Raw genomic sequence first — 16504 nt, 5'->3', positions numbered from 1 at the left:
ACATGACCTTCAAATAATAATAATCATTTCTTATCACATTCATCATATCTCTTCCGACTCCTCTCTTCTTCTTCTTCTTCCAAATCGATAAACATGAGGAGGTAAAATGTGAGAGCTATATGGTACCCGAAAAAGGTCATCAAATTACGTAATATACGGATAGATGATCCAAAAGTTGCCTGTGGGAAGGCAGGAACGGGACGGATGGCTAACTCAACAGTAGGGGCCACTCGCTCTACTGTTTTGTTATATTTACCATCCTTCCCATCATCATCTTTTTTATTTGTCTAACCTCGATCTCTTTGCCTCAATGTTCTCCATAGAGAGCTAGAGAGGCAAACAGAAGGGAACACAAGTTGCAACAAGGAGCATTATGCTTCATATAGAGTTGGAATAAAATCACATCAAAAATTCGAAATATAACAATGAAAAGAGAGAACTGTGCTATAAAACGTGAGAACATGAAAGAAAGGGGCAAGTTGAATACAAATAAATAAATTGGAAATCAGGTATTACAATAAAATCGAACTCCGAAAATCTTTGGCTCCCATTTCGGAGATTTTCTATTTCTAAACAATACATATTTAAAAATTAAAACTACCAACAAAACAACAAACATATGAGGTGAATATACTATTTGTGTGGTTTCTGATGTGATGGGGATGATGAATCGTCATGTCTTCCCCGTTTTCTCGAAGGCATCTGCTTCATCGGATTATACCCGTATTCCATTGGTTGAGGCGGTGGAGGAGGTGGTGGTGCTGACGTGGAAAATGTTGGATGCATCAATGGAGGACCACCAATCATTGGAAAGAATTGAGGTGGTGGTGGAGGCAGAGTTGCCATCAATGTTTGAGTTAGCACATTTCGTATGTCATGTTTGATTCCAGTAGAATTCGTTGCGAGACCATAGAGAAACTTTCTAGGTGGATAGACTAGTGAGATGTTCTTCATTTCTTCCGAAAGTTTGGAGAGTACGATGAAGTTTGGAGCAAGCAGATTTCCAGTATCTGGGAGACGTACGACCTGAAAATAAGATTTTGAATGTTGAACAACAGCGCTTATTTCAGCATGGTAATCCAAACTTTTCAAATTAGAAATAAAGAAAACACATTTGTTGTAGTTGAAAAATTCGAAAAGAATCTGAAAAACTGGCGGAAAATTGAAAGCGCAAACAACTTTTCAGCAAATAAAAATGTTTAGCCAGCTTTCCAGATTTTTATCAAACTTTGCAACAAAATATATATTATTTAAAAATCAATCAAACATTTTCGTTTTCTTTTTAATATTTTTCCTGTATTAATTTATGATTTTATATTTTTGAAATTTTCTTTTTTCGGTTTGCTGTTTTTTTGATTTTGAACAACTTCATTTTTCATAATTTCCGATCAATTTCTCTATTTTTTTAAAAGAAATGTGTATCTTTTCTCATGGAAAATTACAGGTTTCTTATTTTTTTCATACATTTTTCCGGATTTTTTTCAGGATTTTTGAACAATTTTTTTCAAAAATTTCGAATCAATTGAAAATAATTTTACCTCGTCATGTTGTTTCTTCGCATTATCAATTTTCGATTTATCATCAAGTCTTCCGTAGATTTCCAAAAAACTTCCATATGTCAATAGTTCCGGATGCATTTTCTTGAATAATCGCTGAGATGCCATCTGAGTTGCCTGTTTGACACCAACAGCTTCAGCTTCTTCCTGTATATCTCCAAGAATAAGTATAACTTTCGACAGTTGACTTCCGTTTCCAATCATTTCTTTTTTCATCACTAATTCCATTCCATTCCAACGTAGTGATCTACTAACTGCGTCTCGTAATAAATTATATGGTTTTGGAATAGCACATTGTGTGCACATTTGAACAAGATTCGGAGAATCGATTTTCACTTTTTTGAAGAGTTCTTCGAATCCTTGTTGTGTTCCATCTTCCTCAACCATTCCATCACACACATTATCTTCTGATACTCTCAATTTTGGAATTAATTTCAAAAGAGCATCACGTGCAGCAACCAGCCGAGCAGTCTTTTTATTTGCACCAACTCCACTTCCTACTGGAAATCGCCCTGAAATAATTAAAAGTTAGAATTTTAAAATTAAAATTAACTTTTGTATTGGTAAACCATTTTAAAAAAACGCACAGTCTTCGAAGAAAATCATAATTTTCGAATAACAAAACGTTATTATTGCCAAACATTAACTTTAAAAAAACAGAAAAAAACCGATACATTTACCAAAACCCTCGATAAGTCTTCGGTCGATAATTCAAATATCTTCACAAAAGTGGCAATTATTAGAAAAAAACATAACGACCAAAGCCATAAAACAACGACAACACGGAAATTCTTTTACAACCATAGGAGAAGACGAGCAATAATGTAATTTTATAATAGAAATTTTATTTTTTCTACCGATTTCTATGTAAAAAAGGAGGATAATTCAAACTTAATTTAAATTTTAAAATTATTTCCAATAAAAATCTGCATCACAAAAAAAAGGAAAAAAGAATTTGCGGTGGACGGGATTCGAACCCGCGCTCTGTTACCAGAATAGGATCGGGAGTCCTACGCCTTTGATGAAAACAAAACCTTCTGGAAAACCTAACTAAATAATTATTGAAAGAAAAATATAAATAATTTACAACTCTCTTAAATCTTCTATAATTATTCTTCACTATTTTACTAGAAACACTATAAACTGTAAATCTATCAATATCCGCCAAGCGTTCTAGATTTCAATTAATTACTATTTTTCAGAATCCGCGCGGTGGTGGCCGAGCGGTCAAGGCGTAGGACTCCCGATCCTATTCTGGTAACAGAGCGCGGGTTCGAATCCCGTCCACCGCAAATTCTTTTTTCCTTTTTTTTGTGATGCAGATTTTTATTGGAAATAATTTTAAAATTTAAATTAAGTTTGAATTATCCTCCTTTTTTACATAGAAATCGGTAGAAAAAATAAAATTTCTATTATAAAATTACATTATTGCTCGTCTTCTCCTATGGTTGTAAAAGAATTTCCGTGTTGTCGTTGTTTTATGGCTTTGGTCGTTATGTTTTTTTCTAATAATTGCCACTTTTGGGAAGATATTTGAATTATTGACCGAAGACTTATCGAGGGTTTTGGTAAATGTATCGGTTTTTTTCTGTTTTCCACCCACCCACCTTCCCGTCCACCGCAAATTCTTTTTTTCCTTTTTTTTTGTGATTAACTTTTAATATCAACATTTAAAAATTTAATTTATAAATTCAAAAAGTAGGATTTTCTTCTGGCATATTTAATTTTTTTAAAACTATTAGGAAAACTTCAAATAGACCAAATAATTTGAAAATTTTACTTTTTTCCAAATAAAATTTCTATCCAAGTAAATAAAATACTCACTCAAATCAGGCAGAAGACCTTGTGAATACGTCGTACTGTTCTCATCATTCGCTGCAATCTCACTAAGAACCACAAGACTTTCTTTACATTGACCAGCCATTTCACGGAGTGTGCACATTTTCATTGTAAGAAGAGCAGTTGCTTTGTACGGGCAATGAATATTACGAGTATCTTCAATTTCATACAAAAGTGTCCCTTTTGCAAGTCGCTGCACAAATTCGTTCAATACAGCGACAGTGGTTTTTCCCTGGAAATTGAAAATGAATCAGGTTTCTGAGAAACTACAAATTTTAATTTTTTACCATAGGATTTAATAAATATGGTTTTTTAGATCCACTTCGCTTATTTATATTCGTTGGACATGGTGTTAAATCAATAAGAATTGCTCCAGTTGATGATGAAAGTAGTACATCTCCAGGTTTATTATTCTTTTTCAATTGATCATAATCTGCATCGAATCCTCGCTTTTTCAGAATTGTATTCATTCTTTTTTTCAGAACAACACCTTCTTTTTCAGCTGGATTTATGTATCGATGCACCTGAAATTGAAAATATATTATTTTTCGAATTGAAACACAATTTTAATATGCTAAATGCACTCATAATAGTCTAAAATGATCAAATATCATAAACAAATGGTTCAGATTGTTTAAAATTCAAGTTAAATTTATGAAAGTTCGCCAAAATCATTGAAATCAAAATTTTTTTAAAAAATTATGTGGGAAAAACTGTGCAATTTCACATGTTTAATTGTAAATAACCAAATTTTAAAGAATTTTCAAAAGTTGTACTACGATATTTGGGCATTTTAGCACTGCATGAGTGATTTTACGCTACAAGTATTTCGATTTTTCGATTTTCAAAATAAATCAAATAATTTTAGTTTTACAATTTTTCAAAAAAATAACAGCTCAATTTGTTGGTCCTTTTTTTGAAGACTTTCAAATATTTTGTCATGTTTTTTTTCTTCATGTACAAAATCCGATCAAGAATTGAATTTTATTGTTAATTTTTAACATTTTTTTTTCGATTTTTTAACTCGCAAAATTTCGTTTTTCGATGTTCAATTTCTCAACTTTTTTATTTCGTTCCGCATTTCTTTCAAAACCTGAAGGCCTTTCAAATTTCATTTCGAATTTCTCTTCAAATCTGATTTTTTTAAAAATATTTTTTAAAAAGTTGTCAAACAGCACCATAGAATTTCAGTTCTTTAAGAAAATAAATTTCTGAATCGTCTTTTTTTTTTCGAATCTCGTCCACAGCAAATTCTTTTCTCCTTTTTTTGTGAATGACTTTTAAAATCAAGTATATGCCGCTACATTTATCAAAATTATTCGGTCAATAATTCAAATATCTTCCCAAAAGTGGGAAACTATTTATAACAAAAAAGGAAAAAGAACTTGCGGTGGACGTTTTTGGTTAATAGTTCAAATATCTTCCCAAAAGTGGCAATTATCAAGATTATTACAACCAAAGCCATAAACCAACGTCAACACGGAAATTCTTTTACAGCCATAGGAGAAGACGAGCAATAATGTAATTTTATAATAGAAATTTTATTTTTTCTACCGATTTCTATGTAAAAAAGGAGGATAATTCAAACTTAATTTAAATTTTTAAATTATTTCCAATAAAAATCTACATCACAAAAAAAAGGAAAAAAGAATTTGCGGTGGACGGGATTCGAACCCGCGCTCTGTTACCAGAATAGGATCGGGAGTCCTACGCCTTGACCGCTCGGCCACCACCGCGCGGATTCTGAAAAATAGCAATTAATTGAAATCTAGAAAGCTTGTGGGATATTGATACATTTGTAATTTATAGTATTTCTAGTAAAATAGTGAAGAATAAATATAACTTCAGAGTTAAGAATATAGTTAAAATATATATATATATATATTGTTAATTAAATTGAAATTATTCTTGTTTTTAATTTAAATTTTTATATTTCAAAGCTCTAATCTATTTCTGAATTTAATATTGGTTAGATAAAAAGAAAAAAAAACAGAATTCGTAATAAATATTTTTAATTTTGTCAATTTTTAGGCAGATTTTTCTTTTTCAAAACATTAAATTTGTTATTCATGTTCATGAAACTAATCATATTTATTCTGTTTTGTAGTTTAGTTTTTTTTAGAAAACGGGACTGAAATTCTTGATTTTAATTTTAAAAGAACCATTTCATTGAACCAAATCTTATTTTTTCTATAACAAGAATAATTTCAATTTAATTAACAATATATATATATATATATTTTAACTATATTCTTAACTCTGAAGTTATATTTATTCTTCACTATTTTACTAGAAACACTATAAACTGTAAATCTATCAATATCCGCCAAGCGTTCTAGATTTCAATTAATTACTATTTTTCAGAATCCGCGCGGTGGTGGCCGAGCGGTCAAGGCGTAGGACTCCCGATCCTATTCTGGTAACAGAGCGCGGGTTCGAATCCCGTCCACCGCAAATTCTTTTTTCCTTTTTTTTTGTGATGTAGATTTTCATTGGAAATAATTTAAAAATTTAAATTAAGTTTGAATTATTCTCCTTTTTTTGCATAAAAAACGGTAGAAAAATGCAATTTTCTATGACAAAATTATATTTTTGATCATATTCTCCTATGGCTGTAAAAGAATTTCCGTGTTGACGTTGGTTTATGGCTTTGGTTGTAATAATCTTGATAATTACCACTTTTGGGAAGATGTTTGAATTATTGACCAAAAAAGTCCACCGCAAGTTCTTTTTCCTTTTTTGTTATAAATAGTTAATTCATTTTATTTTTAAATCAAATCTATAACGAATTAAAATCGTAAAGTTTTCACTGAAAATTCACAGAAACTCCAAAGAGATTTTTTATAGTTATTCGATTCGATTTTTAATTTCTTTTTTTTAAATACTGTTTTAAATATAAACTAACCGTAATTTGCTTGAATTTGAACCTCTTTTCGCAATATTTCTGATATCGATCCGGTGACATTCGAAGCTCCTTGACGGGAATCTAAATAGAAACCTGTCCAAACACCCTTTTTTCTTAAAATTTTTTTGTTAATATTTCGCCATAAACTGATCAAACACTATCACTTAAATGCTTCCAGTCCACTTTTTTGCAGAGGGACCGGAACCGATAAAAGTGATCAGTTTGAATACTTTTTGGCTGTTATAAGATGATGAAGAGTTGAATATAGCAGGAACAGCGATAGTGAATAATACTATTTCAATTATTATTAAAAAGTTTCTGGAATATATTTTAAAATTAAATTCTGGAAATTAGAACTCACTTCCAGCATACTTTGACTTTCTTCATACGTCATCGGACACTTTGAAGATTGTTTTTCCACGTTTTCGTGCTGAAAGTTTGCAAATTTTAGAACTTGTTTTAAAGTATAAATATTTTATTTTCCATGAATTTCAAATCAATTTTATCGTTTTTTCGTAATTTTCACTAGTTTTGATTAAAAGTTAAGTGATTTTATCATTGGATTTGAATTGATTTTAATGGAAAAACTCTGAGAATTTCACAGAAATTGAATTACAGTACTCTTTAAAGGCGCACGACTTTACGAGTTAACAAAAATGTCGCTTTAAGACCCACTACCGTATTTTTGGGACAACAATCGCAAATCTTCATATCTGAGAAATATGTTTTTAAAGAAAGATTTCGAATCACTGGCGCAAAAAACAATTTCAGTTTTATGGCAAATGTTTTAAAAATCTAGAGAAAATTAATTAAAAATATTACTTATCTATTTATTATGCATTTTTTTCGTTATAATTTTGAATAGAAATTTGGAAATAATTCAGACATTGCAATTTTTCGTAATATTAGGGTGAATTTTATGAAATCTGAACAAAATTTTTACACTTCTTTTTTGTTCGATAATTTCAGAAAAAAACCTTCATTTTTATCAGTAATTCAACCGTACCAGCTCATCCATAATCTTTTTGTATAGACAAGGGATTGAGGATACTGGAATCTCATGATCACGAACAATTCCTTCGACGAGATACGGTTTCGAGTGAGTGACGACACGAGTGAACTTGTGCTGAATAAATATTATTTATTAGTTTTAAATCGAAATAAATAATCTCACATAATAAACTGGCATTCCACTTTGATGAGAAATAACTGTCCATCCTTCTGGCAGTGGATTACTTTTATCTAAATCGATTCGATCCATGATAGTTTTTAAACTGAAAAAATAGGATTGAAAATATTTTTTTATGTCTCAAAAATATCTAACACTGGAACTGGAGCCCGAATTTGTTCACCGACACTGCTTCCAGAACTTCCTGAAACTGGACGAGCATCAGTAGATGTTCCTTCTTCTCCATCGACATCCATTTTCTGTGCAGGATCTGAAAAAAAGTTTCCGATTATTCGGTTTGTTTGAAAAACTCACTTTTGACGCCTTCAAAACGGATTGGACTATCAATTTGATCGATTTCGGTATCATTAGCCGAAATTTCTTGTATTTTATCTTCTGGTGGAGAGTCCAAATATGGAAATAGTTCTTCAGATGAATTAGAATCTTCAACAATATTCTCATCTTTCACTGGTGTTGTTTCTTTTACAACGGAAGCATTTTCCATTGTCTCTTCAACTCCTTCTTCCATTTTTTCTACTTCCTCCTCTTCATCCTCTTCTTCATCATCGACGTCTAGATCTTCAGGGCCTGAAATTTCATATTTTATTCAGAGATAAAACCATTGGCTTCTTTTTGTATTTTAAAACAATTCTGTAAGAGTTTTAATTGAATTTCACGTTTAAAATATTGTAAAATCGATTCCAAACCCCTACCTGATCCTAGCATCGCAAGTTGCCTCATGATGGCTTCTCGTTCAGATAAAAGCTGTTCATTGGACTTTTTTCCGCCAGATTCTTGTTCCATATTTCTAAAAATATAATTTAAAACGAAGAAAATTCATAAATTTGTAAAATTTATATAAAATTTAGGGAAAAATTGTTGACAGTAGAGCGAAAATGCATTGTGAAAGCTAAAGCGATAGAGCGTGCATTGACGAGAGACGCAGAACATGAGAGTGAAACAAATGCGCGCGGATTCAAATTTAATTGTTTCTCGCAAAATTATCATTAATAGAGGACAAAAATCAAGAAAATAATTTATTTTCATGAAAATAATTTAGTCAACTTTTCTTCCTCGCTTCAACCAATCACCACTTCTTTTCGGCTTGCAGATCGAATATCGATTTTTCTCAAAACAGAGTGGTTTTGTCAATGTAGGCTTCTTTTCTGATTCACATTCGGTGTAGCATGATTGGAATTCGATAGTTTTATTCTGAAAATTGATATATTTTGAAAGCGTCTAATATTGGGACTTCGTAAATTTTTGGCTGAATTTATTGGAAATTTTTTTATTGACTTTTGTTCAATTTGAAATAAAAAGCCCCATTCGAAGAAAACTGTTATTTTTCAAAATATATTTTATTGTTCGTTTAAGCCTCTTTGATTGTAATTTTTCCACAAAAAAATCACCCTACAGTAAACTTAAAGACACACTTTGAAAAATAAATTTCGCGCTGCGAGACCCATATGAATAAAGCTGTGCGCCTTTATACACCACGTTTCACAAAAATTACTGATTTCCAATACCTGTTTGACAAAGCATCCAGGACCTTGTTGGAATAATTTTTCAAATTCCGAAACCAATTTCTCGTTCGTAAAAAATGGTGATTCTTTGTATGAATTCTTAACTTCCACTGAGTTTCTCCGGTTCAGAAGCATACAAGAGGCTCTGAAAATAAAGTTTTCTGCTCTCCTACTTAAAAGATAAACTAACTCAGTATTCATGAAAAGTCTACTTTCAGTGAAAAATTGACTGGGATCCTCAAAAAGAAGCCGATGGTACATATGATAGACACCTGATGACGTGGAATTCACTTTGACCATACTCAATATTTCCGACGTGGCTTGAGTCCATGGAATACACTGTTTCCCACTGACACTGGTAGCTTTTGACCCAAAATATCCTTTTTGAGATTTCAGCCAACAAGTTGCCAAGTCATCTTGACATGATGAGAAGCATCGTCTCCAGAATGTACATCCAGATATTGTCAGTTCATCTTCAATTATTGCATCGAGTAAGATTCCTTGTTGATACGTGAATATTTCATGTTCATTAAAACTCGGAAAACATAGATCTCGAAGTTTTCTGGAAAGAAGAGTATTTGGTTATTTGAAATTCAAAAAACTTTTTTTTTCTCGATTACCTCCTTCCAGCGGCAGCCAGAAATTGGGTTGCAGTCTGATCGAGAACAGCTATCCAAGGTCCAAAGTGGTTTGCAATGTGTCCTTTGTTTATGCAGCTGTATAAATTTCCGGTTGAAAACTTTGGCACGACAATGAAAAAATCCAACAAACTTTTAGAAAAGTTTCCTTCTATAAACTATAAATTTTAGAGGTTACCTCTTTGTAGATAATCTCTGAACTCCATCTGGCAAACTTGGCAGAACAAATCTCGACTCATACATTAAATCAACATCTTTAAATATTCCAATCAACTGTGGAAGATCGAGAATATCAGACATATCATAATCAGTATACGGGAAGCCATCTCGATTCAAGCATACAAAATCTGATGATGTTTCAGTTGAAGGACGACATGGTTGAAAACACGGAGCTGTAGTATCATTTCCAACGTAACACCATGGTCCTAATGGATTCTTATCCGGGTTACGGCAAAAGTTTTCATATTCATCTGGTAATATTCGATTCATACTGTAAGATGAGCTGGAGCTGTCCGATATATCGAATGTTGAGTTAGGAATACTTGACCAGAATAGGCAGGGACGATCTGAATAGATTTATGTACAGACGGGATTAGGCAGGCATATACCGTATATCCTCTATTAGTAAGGCGTGCAAAACTAATTTTCGGACACCTAATTTGATGCAAAACTAATAGAGGGTGCAAAACTAATTTTCAAACAGGTTTTTTCTCATGTTTCCCATTCAGTTATGGCAAATATCATCATTTTTAGTAACACCTTATGAACCAAAATGGACGAATTTTAAGGCTGATACGCAAAAACTGTCCGAGTTGTACTCATATTTTGCCAATTTTGACTTGTTATACCAAGTCTGTAAGAATTTTCCCGATTTGTAAAACGATTTTATAATGCAAATTTTGAATTCCTGAAAATAGGGAACAAATGAAGGGGTGCAAAACTATTAGAGGTGCAAAACTAATTTTCGATGAGTGATTTTAGATGCAAAACTAATAGAGGAAATACGGTATGTATATACAAACCTTTAAAATCCACGTTTTTCTTTCCTCTATACCAATCCATTGAACCCTTTGAACACATGAATCGTGGATCTTCGAAAAACCGCGACGTGGAACTCATCCGTATTGATCCATCTTTTTTCCGAAAACAGAAGACATTTCCAGTGTCATCCGAATAGAAATTCGTGCGATATCCGAAAATTCGTTCTGATTCCTCAGTTGTCTCGCAATCATCGGATATCGAAACGTTCACAAACTTTTGTGAAAACGTTCGAGTAAAGCTTTTTGTAAGAAATACTGAAATCAAAATATATGTAGCCTTTAGGCTTATTTGGATAAATGGACTGACTTCCTTTTGAGAGGTGCTTTTTCATAGAGCCGGAAACCGTATACCTTTTTCCTACCAGTGTGCCTATACTATGCCTAAATACCTGCATGCCAGCCTCATGCTGGTAACTATAGGTTTCCCAGCCTATCTTGTGCTTGCCTACGTACTTCCCTATTCCTGCCAGTCTAATTCTAGCTTTTGACTACACCATGCATGTACCAATATTAGCCAGTTTAGGTGCCAACATCATGACTGTCTACGTCACTGCCTCATGCCTATCTGTGTGCCTACCTTATTCCTGCCTACATATGCCTGACATCTATAGGTTATATTTTCCACCAATGCTTGCTTCACCCCATTCCCGCCCGCCTACATGCCTTTCTATATACCTACCCCCGCCTGCTTCTTTTGTAAATTATGTGCTTACCATTAACCAGACCAGTTAGAATTAAACACAATTTCCAAGAAACCATCATTTTGAACACACAAATGTTGAAAAATGATAAGAAATTATTTTATTGAAGCAAATAAAATTAATTTCACGAAAGTTTTTTCTTTGTCGGACTAATTTTCGGGGCCGTCGCTGTTATCGATTTCGATTTTTCAGGTAAAATCCCAGTTATGGTGTGTTGAGATGGAGAAATGCGTCTGTAAAGTATTCATTAATTGATTGTACTTTTTTGGTAAACTTACGGTAATTCAATACTACATTTTTTGACAGATTTCGCTGGTTTCTTTGGTGGCTTATACCATCCAATAAAAATCAAAATCGTAATTCCATAATTGTAGATTTTGTGTCCCAAAGCTCGAATAATCCCATTCTTTTTATGTTGCCGTTTTGCAAACGTCACATTCCGTCGAAAATCATCATATTCTCGATTTGCTTCCATCTCTTGAGCATCGATTTCGTCGAGCTTCTCCTTGATTTTTTCGAGTAACTGAAGATTGGCAGGTGATTTTTCAGAAGTTGAAGAATAAATTACCTTTTGATTGTGAGTATGAACTGAATCAAATTTTGATCTCAGATTTCCCATTTTTTGAGTGATTTGATGAAGACGGAGACTCATGAGTTCACTCACTTCCTGTTAATAATAGTTACGAATTTGACAAATTCAGGTTTATTTTTCAAACTGAATTTATGTGTCAAACGCCACGCATTGTCGGTGAACCAAAAACTTTCTAATGAAAACAAATAAAAGGTATGTGCGCCTTTAAGAAGTACAGTAGCTGTTTAAAGTTCTATCACAAATTTATTTCGTGGCGAGACCCAAGTAAGTCTCACCATCGGGAAACTACTGTACCACTTAAAGGCGATTTGAAAACTAGCTTTGAAAATTAGCTCTGAAAATGCTGAAACACCGACTGAATGCACCATAATTTACGCGCAAACAGTGTATACCGTATTCCGCTGAGAAACATTTTCCAGTGATCGACGTAGATTTTTCTCATGATCATCACATATCTTCGCTAGACTATCTATTCTTTCAAATTCATTCGTTGCTGAAACATATTCATTTTTCTTTGAATATAAATAATTCCAAAAACTTACACATTTTTTGGTTTTAATATGAAATATTTCGAAATGAGCAGTCGAAATTCAAAATTTCTGAATTTTTATAAGAGACTACACTCGAAATAATAAAACTGCGTGGCGTGTACTGCAGAAAACCTCATAATTAGGCCCCGCCTTTTTATCGTCCACTCACGGGGAAAAGGCAAAATTCGGGGACCAACCAATATCAGGCCGCCGACATCTCATGGGTTCCGCGCACCGCTATGTTTAACTCGTTGTGGGTGTGGCAAGCTGTCTCCGCCCGCTGCGAGATAAACATAGCGGCGCGCGGAACCCATGAGATGTCGGCGGCCTGATATTGGTTGGTCCCCGAATTCTGCCTTTTCCCCGTGAGTGGACGAAAAAAAGGCGGGGCCTAAATATTAGGTTTTCTGCAGTACACGCCACGCAGTTTTATTATTTTGAGTGTAGACTTTGTTTATTTCGATTTTTATAGAGAAAAGTTCACGTTTCGATGTTCAAAGTGTCGAAGTTAAAAGTTTTAAATGAATTTTTTAAAAACCAATTATTTATTGCAGAGGAACGTATAACAAATTAGCAGGAACGTTGGGCTACCAACAATTGAAAAAATAAAACAAAATTAAAAATTTTATGAAGCAAAATTTTTAACCGGTTAAGCAACACCTGGAGTACCAGCAGCATACGGTGGCGGTGGAAGCATGTTGGCTCTTTTCAGGAGGCTCACAATATCAATTGGACGATTATCGGAGAAATTTGTGAGTTGAACGAGTTCTTCGGTTGATTTTGGAATCTGAATTTTTTTGATTTTTAATGCAAAAACTCTTAATTAAAAAAATTTTAAATACCTTTTTCTCTAAATAAGTCCACAATGCAAGAGTTTGAAGGTAATATGGATGGTCTAATCCAAAGCAAACTTCGAAAATATTCATAGCATCAAATGCGTATGGCATGGCTTCATCTCTCTCGTCTTTTTCAATTAATGCTTTTACAATATGAAGAAGTTGGAATCCAACGTGTCGATCTGCTTTCGGGAAACACATTTTATAGTTGTTGTAGATTTGTGTATGCATTGAGGATAGATTATCCATCGTAAGAGTTCCTGTGACGTGGAATAATGCGGTTCTGAGTCTTGCCACGTAGACATTTGATGGATGCAGTATTTGTTCGGCTTTTGCAAGGAGTTCTTTGAGCTAAAAAGTCAAAATTAAAAAAGTTTACTGGAGCCCTATGAGAAGCTGGGGGGTTTTGGAATGAATGTGCTCTAGGGTAAAAAACGAAAAAGAATTGCATCGACCGGGAATCGAACCCGGGCCGCCCGCGTGGCAGGCGAGCATTCTACCACTGAACCACCGATGCGACGAAAACTTTCTGGGAACCGAGGATATTTGAAGCGTAGAGGAGAACGAAAAATAGTGATGGATAATAATGTCGGAGAGGAAGATGGGGAAATTGTGGAGGGGAGAGAAATCGTAGGGAAAAGCAGGGAAGGAGTGTCCGAGGAGAACACACGCCTTTGAATATAATAAACAAACCTTGCCTGGAAGAGCTTCCTGAATTGGGATTTATCATTTACCGAGAGTTTTGTCTATTTTATTCAGAACTCTACATATTAATATTTCAATTTAAACCAAAGCTAATCATTTGAAAACTTGCTTAAAAATTAAAATATTGCAAAGGCTTTATTAAACTATATATGTATGGGTCCCACCGCGTGCTACCATAAACAGTTCTTCGTGGCGAGGCCTATCCTAATAAATTCTTGCGCCTTTACTTTTCAGAAAGTTACAAAGATTACAGTACATTGTTATAATAATCAAAGAAAACTTACAATTTCTGCTGGACACTTTGGATCAAATGATGCTGGAAGGGTTTTCATGTATTCTTGAGCTGCTTTTACAGTATCCTCTTCGACAATCGTTTTGCATTTTTCACAAGCAATGTTCATTGGTTCTTCAGTTTCAGATGTTAGCTGGAATTTCGCTTTGATTCTTCAGAAAATGAATTAAGTTCTAGAGCAAGTTTTGTTGCCAATTCAAAGGGCTCGGGTCTCGTGACGAGCGAAACTGTTCAGCTACAGTACTCTAAGTATACGTTTCAGAAAATTGTAACACTAGATCGACCGATCGAATTGAACATTTGAATTTCCTGCAAAAGCGTTTAGATTTTGAAAAAAAAACTAACAATTGGAGCATCACAAGCCGGATTTGCACATCGAATAGCTGTCAATGCATCATCTTCTGGATCCATACATCTTGTACATTCACAATTAAAATACCATCTTGAATTTAAATCTCTTCTTCGAATATACTTGCTTCTTCCCACATCAATATACGAAATGAATGCTTCTTCAGTATTTTCAGCATCAACACCTGGAACCAGTGGTCGAAGACATACACGATATCCATCAAAAACCATTGAACATGTTGGACGACATGAATGATTATACTTTGAAACACCCAAATCAAGAGCCATTCCGACTTCATTTCCAGCATTTGTGTGAATACTGTGAGAATTGATTGTAGCCTTACAGAATACATCGAAGAATTCGCCTTTTTCAATCATTTCCTCTCCTCGGAAGGCTCCCATTTTCTCGAAGATTTTCTCAAAATGAGCCATCTTCTCCTCGTCGTCTCTAAAATTGTGTTTTTGATATTTTTCAAATATCTTAAAACGCCTATTCCATGGCTTCGAAAAGCTGAAAATCGACCTCCGCGTTAATCTAATTTGAATTTCGCGCGCAAATGAGTGCTCCAGTGCACTCGCGCGTGTACTCCTCTCGGACAATTAACTATTAGTTAATATTTTAGATTCCTAGCGATTTTTCGTATTTTCATGATTTTTCATAATTCATTTTGGCTTTTATTTGTAACAAGCATGAACAAAAGTAAGAACATTTATTTTTTTAATCGAATATTAGAAGAATACCATCTAAACAAATAGTTAAAATTCCAATTTTGCTGAAAAATTCGTTAAAAGTATTCTGATTTTTGTTCTATTTCGCGTTTCGCGTTAGCGTTTAGTAAATTGGTATGTTTTCGTGCTCTAGAAAAATTTATACTGAAAAGATACGAAAAGTCGCGACAAAATCTAATTAAATTGACATAATCGTTGATTTTTGACTCTTGAAAGATCCTATTCACCAGTTTTTCAATTATTCTCACCTGATATCAACCTTATGGTCAACCAAACTCGAGAATTTCCTCTCTGCCTCAATTCCCAATTTATCTCCATTTTTCTCCAAAAACTGAATACGATCGATAACTTTTGAAAGGAACAAAACTTCAGTGAGTGGAAGATTTGGGAAGCTCTCAAATTTAATATTAATTCCAATTTTTAGTTAGAAACCCACAGCTTTCAGTCTTTTGCATTCTGGTTTATGAACTAACCAGGCAGTTGCCTGACACTCTTTACTACAATACATTGAGAAATTACATCCACCACAACGAAGAAGCTTCTCTCCTGGAGCAGGACCACGAAGACAGTTTGCACAGAATTCGCTCACTTTTGGATTGAGAACTTGAGTGGCGAACGGTGTCTCGAAAATCTGTAATTTGATTTTTAAGAAATTAAATAAGTACAAAAAAAATCACCTTAATTCTAGCATGAATCGACGAAATTTCGTCTTTCTGAACCAATGGATCCTCCTGTTTTGGCACATTCTTATTCTTTTTTACAGCCATTTTCAGAAGTTTCAGTAGAAAAATAAATGTTCACAAAAAGTGTCGAATAGTAAAGATTTTTCGAGAAGAAACAGGAAAAAGAGGGAAAGGCGGAGAGTTCGCGAGATGTGGATGAGTGTAATCACGGCAAATATTACACACGAGAAGCCTCTTGGAGCACCCCTATGCATCGATCCTTCGAGAAGTTTGTTGAAGCATGTTCAATCTATTCGCGCATGATATTATGTTTCCAGTGATCGATGAATAATGTGTGGAAAATTCCGAAAATCTTCAACTGTGTGCCTCATCCCAATTTGAGATTTAATTTCTGAAATTCCTGCCAATAAATGAATAAG

General features: G+C 33.8%; 4 protein-coding genes and 7 non-coding genes across 13 annotated transcripts; 4 read left to right on the top strand and 7 right to left on the bottom strand.

Moving 5' to 3' along the window:
* Window positions 1–360: 360 nt before the first annotated feature.
* Window positions 361–8309, bottom strand: pash-1 (DRBM domain-containing protein; the record flags this gene model as incomplete). 2 transcript variants are annotated; one of them, NM_001306532.2, is made up of 11 exons in its annotated part: window positions 361–1026; window positions 1539–2068; window positions 3381–3627; window positions 3683–3919; window positions 6301–6381; window positions 6662–6730; window positions 7307–7426; window positions 7475–7574; window positions 7625–7739; window positions 7784–8056; window positions 8182–8309. In NM_001306532.2, the coding sequence occupies 11 exons, from the start codon at window positions 8270–8272 to the stop codon at window positions 634–636; spliced, it is 2256 nt and encodes a 751-aa protein (NP_001293461.1). The 2 variants fall into 2 exon arrangements, with proteins under 2 accessions (NP_001293461.1, NP_001293462.1); NM_001306533.3 differs by lacking the exons at window positions 3381–3627; window positions 3683–3919; window positions 6301–6381; ... (4 more) ...; window positions 7784–8056; window positions 8182–8309 and having other exon boundaries at window positions 634–1026; window positions 1539–1943.
* T22A3.t3 lies at window positions 2766–2848 on the top strand. The gene has a single exon. It is a non-coding gene; the product is annotated as a tRNA-Gly (tRNA).
* On the bottom strand, window positions 5049–5131 carry T22A3.t2. The gene has a single exon. It is a non-coding gene; the product is annotated as a tRNA-Gly (tRNA).
* T22A3.t4 lies at window positions 5767–5849 on the top strand. The gene has a single exon. It is a non-coding gene; the product is annotated as a tRNA-Gly (tRNA).
* mir-1828 lies at window positions 6457–6519 on the bottom strand. The gene has a single exon (NR_024291.2). It is a non-coding gene; the product is annotated as a pre-microRNA mir-1828 (primary transcript).
* A 183-nt stretch (window positions 8310–8492) lies between the features above and the next one.
* On the bottom strand, window positions 8493–11476 carry T22A3.6 (Kringle domain-containing protein). Its single transcript, NM_060372.5, has 7 exons — window positions 11383–11476; window positions 10652–10924; window positions 9808–10195; window positions 9612–9707; window positions 9182–9553; window positions 8995–9136; window positions 8493–8680 (listed from the first exon to the last, which is right to left on the bottom strand). Exons 1-7 carry the CDS (start codon window positions 11429–11431, stop codon window positions 8525–8527), a joined length of 1476 nt encoding a protein of 491 aa, NP_492773.3. The 5' UTR covers window positions 11432–11476; the 3' UTR covers window positions 8493–8524.
* T22A3.12 (Cilia- and flagella-associated protein 157) lies at window positions 11456–12650 on the bottom strand. The gene is made up of 5 exons (NM_001264504.3): window positions 12505–12650; window positions 12355–12455; window positions 11939–12037; window positions 11649–11893; window positions 11456–11603 (listed from the first exon to the last, which is right to left on the bottom strand). The coding sequence occupies exons 1-5, from the start codon at window positions 12506–12508 to the stop codon at window positions 11495–11497; spliced, it is 558 nt and encodes a 185-aa protein (NP_001251433.1). The 5' UTR covers window positions 12509–12650; the 3' UTR covers window positions 11456–11494.
* A 363-nt stretch (window positions 12651–13013) lies between these two features.
* set-18 (Histone-lysine N-methyltransferase set-18) lies at window positions 13014–16279 on the bottom strand (the record flags this gene model as incomplete). 2 transcript variants are annotated; one of them, NM_182049.7, is made up of 8 exons in its annotated part: window positions 13019–13279; window positions 13335–13679; window positions 14022–14039; window positions 14318–14458; window positions 14671–15121; window positions 15651–15796; window positions 15839–16033; window positions 16080–16169. In NM_182049.7, the coding sequence occupies 8 exons, from the start codon at window positions 16167–16169 to the stop codon at window positions 13142–13144; spliced, it is 1524 nt and encodes a 507-aa protein (NP_871849.1). In that variant the 3' UTR covers window positions 13019–13141. The 2 variants fall into 2 exon arrangements, with proteins under 2 accessions (NP_492772.1, NP_871849.1); NM_060371.5 differs by lacking the exon at window positions 14022–14039 and having other exon boundaries at window positions 13014–13279; window positions 16080–16279.
* On the top strand, window positions 13047–13501 carry T22A3.13. The gene is made up of 2 exons (NR_147814.1): window positions 13047–13244; window positions 13374–13501. It is a non-coding gene; the product is annotated as an Unclassified non-coding RNA T22A3.13 (non-coding RNA).
* T22A3.11 lies at window positions 13766–13858 on the top strand. Its single transcript, NR_050512.1, has one exon. It is a non-coding gene; the product is annotated as an Unclassified non-coding RNA T22A3.11 (non-coding RNA).
* On the bottom strand, window positions 13775–13845 carry T22A3.t1. Its single transcript has one exon. It is a non-coding gene; the product is annotated as a tRNA-Gly (tRNA).
* Window positions 16280–16504: the final 225 nt, after the last annotated feature.

The sequence above is a fragment of the Caenorhabditis elegans genome, chromosome I (genome assembly GCF_000002985.6).
Source record: "Caenorhabditis elegans chromosome I".
Lineage (NCBI taxonomy): Eukaryota > Metazoa > Nematoda > Chromadorea > Rhabditida > Rhabditidae > Caenorhabditis > Caenorhabditis elegans.
The sequence above is the reverse complement of the archived record's forward strand: the minus strand, read 5'-3'. Positions and strand labels throughout refer to the sequence as shown.